Source organism: Equus przewalskii, chromosome 1 (genome assembly GCF_037783145.1).
Source record: "Equus przewalskii isolate Varuska chromosome 1, EquPr2, whole genome shotgun sequence".
Taxonomy (NCBI): Eukaryota; Metazoa; Chordata; class Mammalia; order Perissodactyla; family Equidae; genus Equus; species Equus przewalskii.
This window is the reverse complement of record NC_091831.1, coordinates 60,809,323-60,822,682: the sequence shown is the minus strand read 5'-3', so window position 1 is coordinate 60,822,682 and position 13,360 is coordinate 60,809,323. Positions and strand designations below refer to the sequence as shown.

The following is a 13,360-nucleotide window of genomic DNA, read 5'->3' as shown; positions in this document are numbered from 1 at the left end:
CTTCTATTTTTTGATAACTAGTATAAATTGGTTTTCTTAAGAAGGGCAATAGTATTGGCAGAAATTTTGGGAGCCATTTTATTTTATTTTTTTTAAGTATGTATCCTTTTAGCTTTTGTAAAAGTATTGCCTTCAAACTCTCATGAAACATAGGGACAACCTACTAGCATTTATGTCCTGGGACAACATTCAGCCAGATACCTGAATACAACTATACTATTGTTACATTACTGAAATACTTCCATACAGACTGGTATACAGGATAATAGTAACTGCATTAAGTGGTAAAATTAATAATACAAATTTCAATATGAATTCATTAGTTCAAATTAATTGTCACTGAATATCATAACAACCACTGGCACATGAGTGTCTTGTAGTGTGACTTAGTTGATATTGAATATATTTAACTTACTGAATATATATTGATATATACTGACAGTGAATATATAACAATTTCAGACAATACTATAAAAGCTTTTTTGACTAAAATGCTGTTAGTTCAGCAAAAGCTGAGAGGATTCAGCACTATAAACAATATTTTTTACATTGAGAGAAATCCTTTCTTGAAACTATCTAATGATGTTAACCTGCAATAAACCATGGAGGAAGGTAATGAACCTGAGAGTGGTGCTGGCATGGATGTGAACAGATCCCATTTGGTTGTTTAATGGGCCACAACAGTGAGTGTAAAGGTTTAGAGGGATACCTACCCACTGTTTTGGAGGGGTGTAAGGAGGGAATGCAGTCAGTGGCATTATGGTCCTCTGGCTCTCAGTCATGTGGGAAGTACTGGCACCTGTGTACCTACTCACTTTTGACTGGGGGCAACACAGCTACCTGTCCTCAGCTGTAACAAAGTGCTGAGTGCTGCTTTTTAATTTATATATTGATATTACTTTATTAATTCTTTATGTCTCTAAGAGATAAGAAAAAGAAAAGCCAGCTACTATTTTCCTTATTTTGATTCTGGCCTATTTTTCCTTTCAACCTTTCCATACTACAAATGAATAATCACAAATGGATATTTCCTCCAAGTTTAGAGAATTTAGCAAATAGGAGCACACTGTCTATATACTCAGATAACCAAGGATCTTTGGGGAGGGAGTTCTGATAATACTGCCAGTACCTATACTGATTAAATACAGGAGATCCTAGGACTTCCATGACTCATCTGAGGTTTCTTCAGTTTTAGGTGTCCTTATATATTTGCAGGATGCTCTTTTGATGGTTGCTATGCCTATAAATTAATGTTTATAAGGTTGAAATTAGAGTTCTATTAAACTAAATTTTACACAGAGGAAATATATTTAACAGTCAAGCCTAAGCAAACAATCTATTGTAAACGTGCAGTACTGGGTAAGAGAAATGACAAGAGTTGTAAACATATATCCTCCACTATAGTAAAAACTATCAAAGCCTGTTGCCTGTTTGTGGCACCATGGACATATACAAAGGTCTGTGTGCAGCCCTCAAGCATCCGTTTATTCTTTCCCACATCAAGGAAGAGTATTACAGCCCTAAGCCTAAGGGAAGAAAAGGACAAGCAAGAGCAGGAGGTCTCTGATTTTGAACTGCTTCTGTCTAGGTTCTGATGCACGAAGGAGCTGGAGCACTTAATCATTATCTAGAATAGGAAGACCCAATGGTTAGGAAATACCAAAGATGGCGCTTCTGCGATCTTCACACTATGTCCCCAGTTTTAAAACATAAATGAAAAGACTACATAATAATATTCCATGATCTATGAAAATTTGATGAGTCTATTAGTTTTTCTTCCTGATTTCTCCTCTAAATTCATTAGATCCTCATTCAAATTTGACTTCTATTTGTTAGTGCCTCCCTTCTCTCTCTAACTCCAAGCCCATCTTAAGTGAAAGAGTATGGTTTATAAATTTAAATGTCAGCTAGAGAATAGGAAACATTGAGTTAATGAAAAAAAAAACTAGACATAAAAAATGGATTTGCCAAAACTTACCATCAGAGGGCACAACAGTACTGCAATAAACAACTCCCAAATTCTGCCAAAAAGAGAGCCTTTGGTGCACCTAGAAAATACAAAAAGACACATCTACTGTCAGGACAGAACAACAAATGTTACATGCATTTGTGTATGTATATAATAAATAATAGCTTTTTGATCACTTAAATAATATGTATTCTTTGTAGAAAAGCTTAAAAATACAGATGAAAGAAAATAAAAAGTCTCTCAAACTCTTATCATCCAAACAGTGATGAATATTTTGTTTTCAGGATTTTATACAAACACATTTACATATACACACATCACATAAATTGCTTCTTCATCTACTTTTTTAAGCATTTAATATCAGTTTTAAGTGTTACCATGTCTAAACTAAAATTTTTTGATTCTTCTTTCTTTTGCCTATTTTTAGACTTGCATTTCCTTCAGGTCTTTTACTAGGAATAAGACAGTAAGTAGTTGTATCACAAATTTACTGTTATTGGGTAGAAATTTAGTCTTTCTGCTGTTCACTCTCCCTTTTTTTTTTTAACTTGATCAGGTAATCTCACTCCTTCAGTCCTTAATCACTACCATCTTCTGAATGTCAGAAGGAAATCACTCACACTCATACCCGCCTTTATTACTTCCTCAAAGAGCAGTGTCATTGTGGATTTAGGTCTGGAATTTAGATTCATGCAATTAAACTAAGTTTCAGAAAGAATATTGAATGTTTCTGACTTGCCAAATACTTAATTTACTCCTTTGTACCTTTTACTTTTCCAGCCCCAAGAACTATTAAAGGAGGAAGAAAGGAAGGCATTAACTGACTGAAACCCAATGTATAAGCCTCAGAGGCAGATATTATATTCCACTCCATCAGCCCAAAGAAAAATGATTTAAGAGTCTACGACAATGCATACCTTAACACAACTATCGTGTATAACAGACTTTACATTATTCATGTGAATATTGTTAATTCCCATCTCCTTCCAACTGAAGACAGCATGCAGAAATGTGAGACTGACATTAATTAAAAAATGTAAATAATCATTTAAAATTACTTGAGGCTTACTTCACAGCTGATCATGACACACTAATAAGTTTTGACACTGTCGCTGAAAATCTTTAAGCTAATATATACAATGACTTTACTGTGGACTACGACTTTCAGACTTTATTTTTAAGTTTCAAAACAGTTAGTTAAACTCAGTCTTACTCAGAGATCCAGGGATGCTCTGGTTTAAGATGGGTGTGTTGGGAAATTCTACAATTTCAATCCTCTGCTTGAACACCCTAAGGGGATCCAAAGAATCCTTGGGCTCCGTGAAGTAGCTTGAAACTAATACTGGAAGACAAAAGAAGACGAGTCTCACTCTTATTCTACAAATGAGAAAACTGAGACTCGGAGAGAGAAAGTGACTTACTAAGGTTTACACATCAGAATCAGGATTAGAATCCAGGCCTCAATACAAAACACACAGGAAGTCAGTCTTGCCCTCTATAGGTCTCAGTTGGCTCAAAGATAGCATCAGGAACTAGGATGCTTAGGCATCTTCTAGGAATATAACTTTATCTAAAATGTTTAAGTTATTTTACTTCTTTTGAATAGATAAAACAAGTATATGATATAAAATTCAAAAGTACAAAAACTAAGTAAAAAATTAAGTCTTTTACACTTAATATTGATCTTCCTCCCATCCCCATGGCCCAGCTACTCAGTACTTCTCCCCAGAGGTAACTGGTTAAAACTGGGTATCCTATCAAAGAGTGTTATACAAGCTTGTGCATATATGTATTTGTGAAGATTTTTTAAAACGCAAATGGTAGCATACTATAGTCCCATTACTCATCTGACTTTCTTTCTTTCTTTTTACTTAACTCATTGTTTTTAGTGACTGATTGGAATTACATTGGTTAAATAAATTTTATGGTACATCTTTACAATTGCCTATTGACAGATAATCTTTTACTATTACAATACATGATACTAGAGTGAATATCCTTGCTTGTGGGCACAGATATGTGAGGATATAATACTACAAGAGAAACTGCCAGGTTAAAGGTATGTGCACTTTAAATTTTGAAAGCTATTGCCAAATTGTTTTCCATGGAGGTTACGTGAATTCACATACCCACCAATTACGCTCGTATTGGCTAAATGAGTATCTGGTCCCTCACACTCTCTTCAACAATGTATTCTCAAACTTTTTTATTTTGCCCGTGTCACAGGTGAATGGTATTTCACCATAGTTGTAATTTGCACTTTTTGTATTAAGAGAATTTACGCATATCTTAAACTAAGAGTTAGTTATATTTGCTTTTCTAGGAACTGAGTATTTACATCCTTGGCCATTTTTTTCAATTTGGTTCTTGGTCTTTGAATATTATTTTGTAGAACTTCTTTAAATATTAAGAAAATTAGCCCTTTGTTAACAAAATTTGTTGCAAACTTTTCTAGTTTTTTTCTTTTTACTTTGTTGATGGCATTTTTGTATGTATACAATTTTCACGTTTTACAGTCATTTGTTTGAGAGTCAAATTTATCAATCTTTTCTCTTGGTTTAAGGGGCCTGTGTCATATTTCTTAGAGGCCTTCACTACTTTGAGAATATTATAAAATTCTCCCATGGCTGCTTCTGATGTGGATTAAGGCTGCCCCAGCTAGAGAAGCCCAAGGTGACCTGGCCTACATGCCAAACTATACGACCCAGTGGACTTTTTTTATGGTATGAATTAGGACTGCCCCAGGGAGAGAAGCCCAGGGCATCCTCACCTACATGCCGATCTATATGGCCAGATTCGTATCTATAGTTATATGACCGCACAATAACCAGACCCCATCTGCACTGAAATCATTTAATGACTTTTTACATCATCTTTTCTTTTCTCCAGTAAAAATAAAAATAAGTCACGTACCCACGCCTTATAAAATTAGCCCTAACCCTCAACTCAGGGCAGCAGCAGGAGCTCTGACCGCCCGTGGGTCCTGTCCCCCACGCACCAGCTCTGCCTGCCCATGGGTCCTGTCCCCATGCCAGCGGGGGCAGCAGAAGCAGCGGCAGCAGAAGCTCTGACTGCCCATGGGTCCTGTCCCCATGCTATTCTACTCTCTAAATAAAAGAGCACTACTGCCAGATCTTGAGAGTCTAAGAAATCTTTCTTTCAACTCCTCGGCTCACCGACCCCGCATCACTTCTAGTTTAGCTTTTCAGGTTTAATTCTTTGATTTATTAGGAATTAATTTTAGTCAAATTTAAGAAGTAGAAATACAACTAATTTCCCTCTAATGATAACATAGCTGTCCCACATATTTACCTCTTATCTAAGAAGCTATTTTTTCTAATGTTCCAAATACTTATATGAATTTGGATCTTTTTCTTAACTTCTATTCTGTCCAACGATCTGTCTGCTCATGCCCTATTAACCAGACTGTTTTAACATTCTAACTTAAATATATTTTAATATGTGGTAGCACGGGCTAGTTTCCTTTCAATACTTTAATAATTTTCCTGGCTATTCTTGCTTACTTGTTTCTACATATGAACTTTAGAGTTGGTTTATCTAGTTACACATACACACACACTCCTATTAGTTTCAAAAGCAATACAGCACAGTGATTAAAAGCACAGAATCTATAATCAGTCTGCCTGAGTTTGGATTCTGATTCAGTAACTGCAATCTTGGGCAAGTTCATTAGCCTCTTTGTGCCTCAGATAACAATCAGGATCCCTCACTTCTTTCAAATTTTTGCTCAAATTTCACTTTCTGAGTGAGGCCTACTCTGGCCGCCCAATTTAAAGCGGCAATCCCATCAATTGGTACTCTGATATTTATATATTTTTCCTATCTCTCTTATGAGCAATGATGAACTTAATATAGTTATGCTTTTTTCTTACCTTCTACCATCCAGTTTAGCTTATTATTTCTCTTAGTGTTTATCTATCTATCACCGATCTACCTACATACCTCCCCCACCCACATACTTCTTTTACTGGATTTATTGGTTTTAAATGACATCTTTTGAAGTTTGTCATAAGACATGAGGTTTATACTACTTTACATCATTTCTGTCCCTCACTCTTTCAGCTTCTGTTAGTTATATCATTACTACGTTGTCAAGGTTTTAAACATTCATATTCTGCTCTGGAAAACCTAATCTTCACATTTGCTTTAGTCTTAATTTTATAGGTCAGTGGACTCTGTGTTCAGTACCAATACTTTAACTGTAGTTTCTCCTTTCATTTCTTGGTTGGCTGAACTCCATCATCTAGAAGTAGGGCTCATGAGAGTTAAAATCCCTGAACCTTGGCATGTTAAAAAGTATTTGTTTTTGCCTTCATATTGAATGATTATTTGGATTGGTACAAAACTTCTGAATTAATCTTTCCTTGAGGACTTCATAGGTAAAGTGTTAGTGCTGAATGCTGCTCTGGAGAAGTCTGAGGCCAGTCACTGCTTTTGGAGAACGGAGCTCTCTTGGCGTAGGTGGGGATCTGAAACCATAGGTGTCATTTCTCAGGGTCTTCTCACACACCTATCTAGCCTTCACTGGATCTGTCAGCCTTTCTTCATACATTATGCTTTGGGATTGCAGAGATCTCTCTGGTTTGTGCTGAAGATGGAGCTTGTATTTTTGTTTCTTATTCTCCTTCCTATTTTAAGGTGATTCAAGAGAAGGGAAAAACCGCTGCCTTTACTGGGCCATTATTTATTTAAGTAGTAACTTTTTAATATGGACATTTTCAAACATACACAGAAATAGAGAGTACAGTGTGCTGAACTTTTTCCATGTATCCATCACCTGCTTCTAGATTTACCATTTTTTCCCACAGAGTATCTTAAAGTATCCCACATCATATCGCTTTTCCTGAAAATATTTCAGTATATGTCTACCCAGGCCATTTTAAAACAAGAAGTCCTCTCTCCTCTATGATTTTACAAATTATCCTCAACAATAATAAAAGATATTTTTGTGGCGCAGATGATTGCATAAATACATGGTTGCTTATGAACATTATTGGTTAGGATGCTCTAGAACATGGGTTGGCAGACCAGTCACCTGTTTTGGTTTTTTGGGTTTTTTTGCTGAGGAAGATTAGCTCTGAGCTAACATCTGTTGCCAATCTTCCTCGACTTTATATGTGAGTCGCTGCCACGGCATGGGTGACAAGTGGTATAGGTCTGCACCCAGGATCTGAACCTGTCAACCAAGGCTGCTGAATTGGAGCATGCCAAACTTAACCACTATGCCACAGGGCTGGCCCCCTAGTCACCTGCTTTTGTAAATAAAGTTTTACTGGAATACAATCAAGCCCATTCAATTACTATCTATAGCTCACTCATATACTTTCACACTACAATGACAGAATTGAGTAGTTGTGTAGTTGCAGGTGAGTTGAGTAACAGAGACTGTATAGCCCACAAAGCCTAAAATATTTACCATCTAACCCTTTAAGAACATGTGTGCTGACCCTTGCTGTAGAACCTTGCCTCTGTAGTTTTGAGATAACTCACTTTCCCAAAGTCCTTCTTAGTCACTTCTATAATGACACTGGCAATTACAAAATATTACTTATTAATGTCCATAAACACACATATAGGTACTTTGCTTTCTCTAAACCTAATAGCCTATAGTCTAATAAAGTCAATAGAAACAAAAATGAATTTGCTCTTGCCTTTTTTCTTCGAAATATGGCAACAACAACAAACAAACAAAGCAAAACAAAGACAAAAAAACAAGGAGAATATAAATGCTCAAGACCAAACAGGCATTGCTATTCTAAACTATACTCCATGACTCCCCTCGTCTGAATATATTTCGTTGTTTAAATTGTGTATTCTTAATAAATCACAAGAAAATAGAAAGCTTTTAATAGATACTTGACTGATGTTGAAAGTTGTAAAAATACGTCACGAAGTTAAAAAATGAAAAACATTCAGGCAAATGGCATGTATTATTCACATATTTAAATTTCATAGGCAGAGACCAAGATTAAGCTTAAGAAAATAAATATTCAGAATGTGCAGAAATCACCAGAGAAAGAGTAAATCTCTAGGCAATGTCAATGCCAAATGAACAACGTGACTTGGTGCCAACAGAGTCCCTCAAACAGAAAACACAGGTTTACACTTTTGGTATGAAACAGTCCATATCTTTGATAACTAACTTGAGAACTTACAGGAAAAACAGGGGCTTGTGGCTAAAGGGAAGGAAAGTATAACATCTGCCCTGGTATTACAATCATTTCCCTTAAATCTTAACCCCAGGAGAAGAAAAATGCTAGACAGAGTTATCGAGTTAGAGTCAGGCTAAAAAACACTCTAACTTTATTTCCCCAAGTCATAAGATTCAAGCTAGTGAAAAATCAAACTTTAATATAAAAAGGCATTTTATTAAATTCAAGTCAAAACTTACCTTAAAATTCTTTACTACTATCATAAATTATGCAACTTCCCCTACACTCAACCTTTCATCATACAGAAGAGCAAACTCAGCAATATATTCCTGCCAGCAACTTGGGAAGACTCTCAAGTCTAAATAACCTGTTAATATCTCCAGAATGTTCATAGTCAGTCAGACATTAGACCAGAAGGGGAAAAAAACAGAAGAAAAGAAAGAAAGAGGGGCTGGACCTGTGGTGTAGTGGTTGGATTCACACACTTTGCTTTGGCAGCCCAGGGTTTGCAGGTTCAATCCTGGGTGCAGACCTACGCACGGCTCATCAAGCCATGCTGTGGTGGCGTCCCATATACAAAATAAAGGAAGAGTGACATGGATGTTAGCTTGGGGACAATCTTCCTCAAGCAAAAGGAGGAAGACTGGCAACAGACGTTAGCTCAGGGCCAATCTTCCTCACAAAAAAAAAGATGTGATATAGGCAGAAAACACTGTAGCCCAGTTCCAACTTACTATCTTGAATTTCAACCCCTAAGTTTCAGTTTCCACATTTGTCAAATTAAAAACAATAGCAATGACAATAAAATCGACTATTTCACAAGGTGGATTTCATTTAAGGATAAGTGATAATATAAATGTGGCATTTGAAATTCAACTAATGTTCTACCTAAATGTAAGATATTCAGAAATATAAACTCAAAACAAAACTTCAATCTCCTTAAGGGACTGACTTTTATTGTAAAGAATTTAATAAGTGTAATGTACTTCAAAAGCCACAATTATCTCTAAACAAAGAGATATTATACAATATAAACACCTCATGATATTAAAGGTAGAAACCTGAGGTTTTAAAAGAGAATCTCTTCAGACTGCACCATAAGAAACATTTAAAGGGTTATACTAAATACAGGGCATATTTCATTCTTCTTTCAATAACTCACCAAGGCAACAAAGTTTCTGATACAGTTTAAGTGAAAGTGGGATTTATACTTTGTGAGTTCAATTATATATTACAGCTTAGTATTAGAAAATTTTCTCCTTGAATGTATTATTAAAAATGGTTGCTACATTTTATTATAACATGGGCAATACTTCCCCCACTAGAATATATTATTACTTCATAATAGAAGTCATGATTCAATTTATATACTTTTGATTTCCAAGAGAATTTCACATTTATAGAACAAGGCAATATGAAAGACTTTTTGTTACATCTTTCAACTTCAGTTTTCTAATTGGGAAATCAAATCTACATCCAAAATTATCAATAAGGTTATTTAAAAGTTAACAGTTGTCCACCAAACTCACAATGCTTTGAGGATTAAGATAATATATATAAAAGCATACAAGGCAAGACCTTAGCCATAAAATTCTTCACTGCTGATCTAGCAATAGACTAAAATAATCAAAGCACTCAAACCTTAACTATAACTAGTTGTGTACCACATCATTCAACATAATATGAATTGATGAAACGTCACTTTTTATCCAAATACAAATATTTACCCATTTAACAGTATTAGGCTATGCTCATTATAGCAAATTCTCTTACCTTAGGTTTTGAAATCAACAAGGATCTAAGATTGAAAAGATCAGTGATATTTCTAGTTGATCGCTACTTATGAAGTTAAAACAATTGGCATAAATTTGGTATAAATCAACTTTATTGATAAACAGTGTTTCTATTTTAGATTTTGGTATTACTCCCAAATTATAACCTATAGTTTATATTGTACAAGAACCAGAGTGCAATAACTACTAAAATTTCATTGTGTAGTTTAGAGTCTTAGTATCTGAGGCAATTCTACACCTAAATGTGGAATGTGTTTATACCCTGATGGTTGCTACATTGTCCTTAATGAGGGCACTTCTACTCTCTGGGGTCTAATGACAGATACGTTAATGACACCAGAGCAAGGAATTTCTGCTTTTCTTAAGTGACAACCTGCCTTCCCCATAGTGAATTAGAAAGTTCTTTCCATTTTGTTCCTTTCCTTCTATTTATTAAGAACCTACTATTCACAAGAAAAGTGGAAATTGTGGCCCCTTTATATCACCCTGTTTTTTTTACAACTATTACTTTATCCAACATTTTATTATGAAACTTTTCAAACATACAGCAAAGTTGAAAGAATTTTACAGTGAATACTCTTTTATATCCTTCACCTAGATCCTACATTATCATGCTATCTATCCATCCCTTTATTTTACAGAAAGTCTTAATTCTCATAGTTTCTTTTATCACTTTTAAATGTATTACATTCTCCAACTCCATTTCCTTTACAACTCTCCTGCACTGCTCCTAGATTTTGTCTGTATCTGTTTTCATTTTATACTGTATTCTAATTACAGTTACGCTTTGCTAAATGATGGGGATACCTTCTGAGAAACACACTGTTGGGTGATTTCATCATTGTGTGAACATCATAGAGTGTACTTACACAAACCTAGATGGTATAGCCTACTACACAGGTATAGCCTAGGAAAAGCTTAGTAAATATTTATTTAATTGAGTTGTTTTCTTCCTTGTACTTCAATGTCTTTGACAAATTTTGTAACTTTGTTTTGTGTTCCAGTTTCCCTCCCCAGGGAACTACTACTGACTTGTTATTTTACTGCTAAACTACTCTGAGAAATATAGAAGTAATTATGATTTCTATAAGCATTTTGGGAGAAATTCAGAGTACCAATTTTTTCATATACGTATTAAGTGTACTTGGCTGCTGTAGGTGTAAATGTATTCCATATTATATCAAGACGGTCATAAAATATACAGTAGTCCCCCTCTTACCCGCAGTTTTCCTTTCTGTGGTTTCAGTTACTATCATGGTCTGAAAACATTAAATGGAAAATTCCAGAAATAAGCAATTCATAAGTTTTAAATTGCAGGCCATTCTGAATAGCCTGAGGAAATCTCACCCCATCCAACTCCATCCTGCCCATCTGTGAATCATTCTTTGTCCAGTGTACCCATGCTGTATACGCTACCAGTCCATCAGTCCCTTAGTTGGGAAAAAATGTAGTACCTCTATACAGCTGTCCCCTGATAGCCGTAGGGGACTGGTTTCAGGATCTCTGCAGACACTCAAATCCATGGATGCTCAATTCCTTCAGTAAGCCCTCCATATCCGCAAGTTCTACAAATGCAGGTTCAACCAACTGCGGATTGCAAACATAGTAAAGGCTCCACAGTTAGCTGAACCTGCTGATGTGGAACCTGCAGATGTGGAGGACCAACTGCATAGGGTTGGGTATTACCCATGATTTCAGGCATCCACTGGGGATCTTAGAAAGTATCCCCGGCAGATAAGGGAGGACTACTGTACTGCTAATTTTTATTTTTAAACAACAAAAAACCCAAATGCAAAATACTTATTTTAAAGGACTCACTGTCGTATAAAACCTAGCATTTGCACCTTTCAACAATCATTTGTAAAATTCAAAGCAGCATATAGATTTAGACATAAGAGAATGAAATCAGGATGTAAACTACACAGGAGCATGAATTCTCAATAAGTATTCATTAAATGAATAAACATAGCTGGTTTAAAAGATATTTTTATTGAGAGTAAAAACGGAACTTTAGGGCCGGCCCAGTGGTGCAGCAGTTAAGTTCACACGTTCTGCTTCTTGGCGGCCCAGGGTTCACCGGTTGGGATCCCAGGTGCACACACAGCACCGCTGGGCAAAAGCCATGCTGTGGTAGGCATCCCACGTATAAAGTAGAGGAAGACAGGCATGGATGTTAGCTCAGGGCCAGTCTTCCTCAGCAAAAAGAGGAGGATTGGCAGTAGTTAGCTCAGGGCTAATCTTCCTCAAAAAAAAAAGGAACTTTATTGGTTGCTCTTTTTGATTGACAGTTCAAATTTGGATATGGTTCTTTTCATCACCTGATTTCATATTTCCTTCCATAGTACCATAAACTCTGTGGAATCTCATTATTTGTTGATATAACAATATTGGGAAAATAGGTAGTTGCATCTATAAATTGATGTATTGGGATAATACTCCTTTATCTGAAGTGGCATAAAAGTTAAAAGATTTCCAAAAGTTCTTATTTTTCCTATTTTGGCTTAATGACGAGTAGATAGGTGTTAGTTATATTATTCTCTGTACATAATGAAATATTTTGTATTTTCTTCTATGTTGCCGGTGTCTGGGGGCTATGAGATTTCTGTGCTTGTTCTGGATAACTGCTACTCAAAATGCAGTCCAAGGATCTGCAGCATCAGCAGCAGATGAACGTGCTATAAATTCAGATGCTCAGGCCCCACCTCAGACTTATCGAATCATAATTTGCCTTTTAATAAGATTACTAGGAAACTCACATGGACATTACAGTTTGAGAAGCACTGCCATAGTGCACCTAGATGAGATTCAAGGGGGTACATTAGTTAGGTGTAGTAGTCTCAGACATTTCACCTTTCTCATTTATTGAGACCTCAGCATAAGCAAGGGCTCACAGAGAAGCAACACGACATAACAAAAAAAATATCACATTAAGAGTTTGAAAACCTAGATTCTAGTCTCATCTCTACTTGTGTGACCTTGAACCGTAGTTCTTATTTGTAAAATGAATGGGTTATACAACATACATTGTAAGGCCCTTCTAACTCTGAAATTCTATAAGTTTATGAAAATAAATAGGTATTTAGGGAAATGGTTCAACTATGTGTGATATCTCAAGACACCAGGCCTACTTTTAATGCTATAGGAGCCTGTCCATCAATTACTTTTTATTTACTTAGGTTTGAAAATCAACCTCTATCTTTCATTTTCACACTTGGTTTCTGGAAGATGCACTATGGTGAATAACTTAGGAAGTGGGAGGCTGCTATTAATAATTCCCCTCACTGCTTCCTTTGTTCTTGAATGCTGAGAAAACACAGGTAACAGACAGGATTCTGGAAAAAGTAAAATCAGATTCTCTATTTTGTACAAGAGCAGGAGAATGTTATTGTTCTTAGGAAAAATATAGCTGAAGCATTTAGAGGTGA

The 13,360-nt window shown here is 35.7% G+C and overlaps 1 protein-coding gene across 2 annotated transcripts in view; it reads right to left on the bottom strand.

Moving 5' to 3' along the window:
• The window catches only part of MCU (mitochondrial calcium uniporter), a 188,508-nt gene that overhangs the window by 42,447 nt on the left and 132,701 nt on the right, over positions 1–13,360 (bottom strand). For both annotated transcript variants that reach the window (XM_070565555.1, XM_008530593.2), the window contains exon 2: positions 1,979–2,048. In XM_070565555.1, coding sequence (XP_070421656.1) covers positions 1,979–2,048 — 70 coding nt within the window. The remainder of the gene's footprint in view (positions 1–1,978; positions 2,049–13,360) is intronic.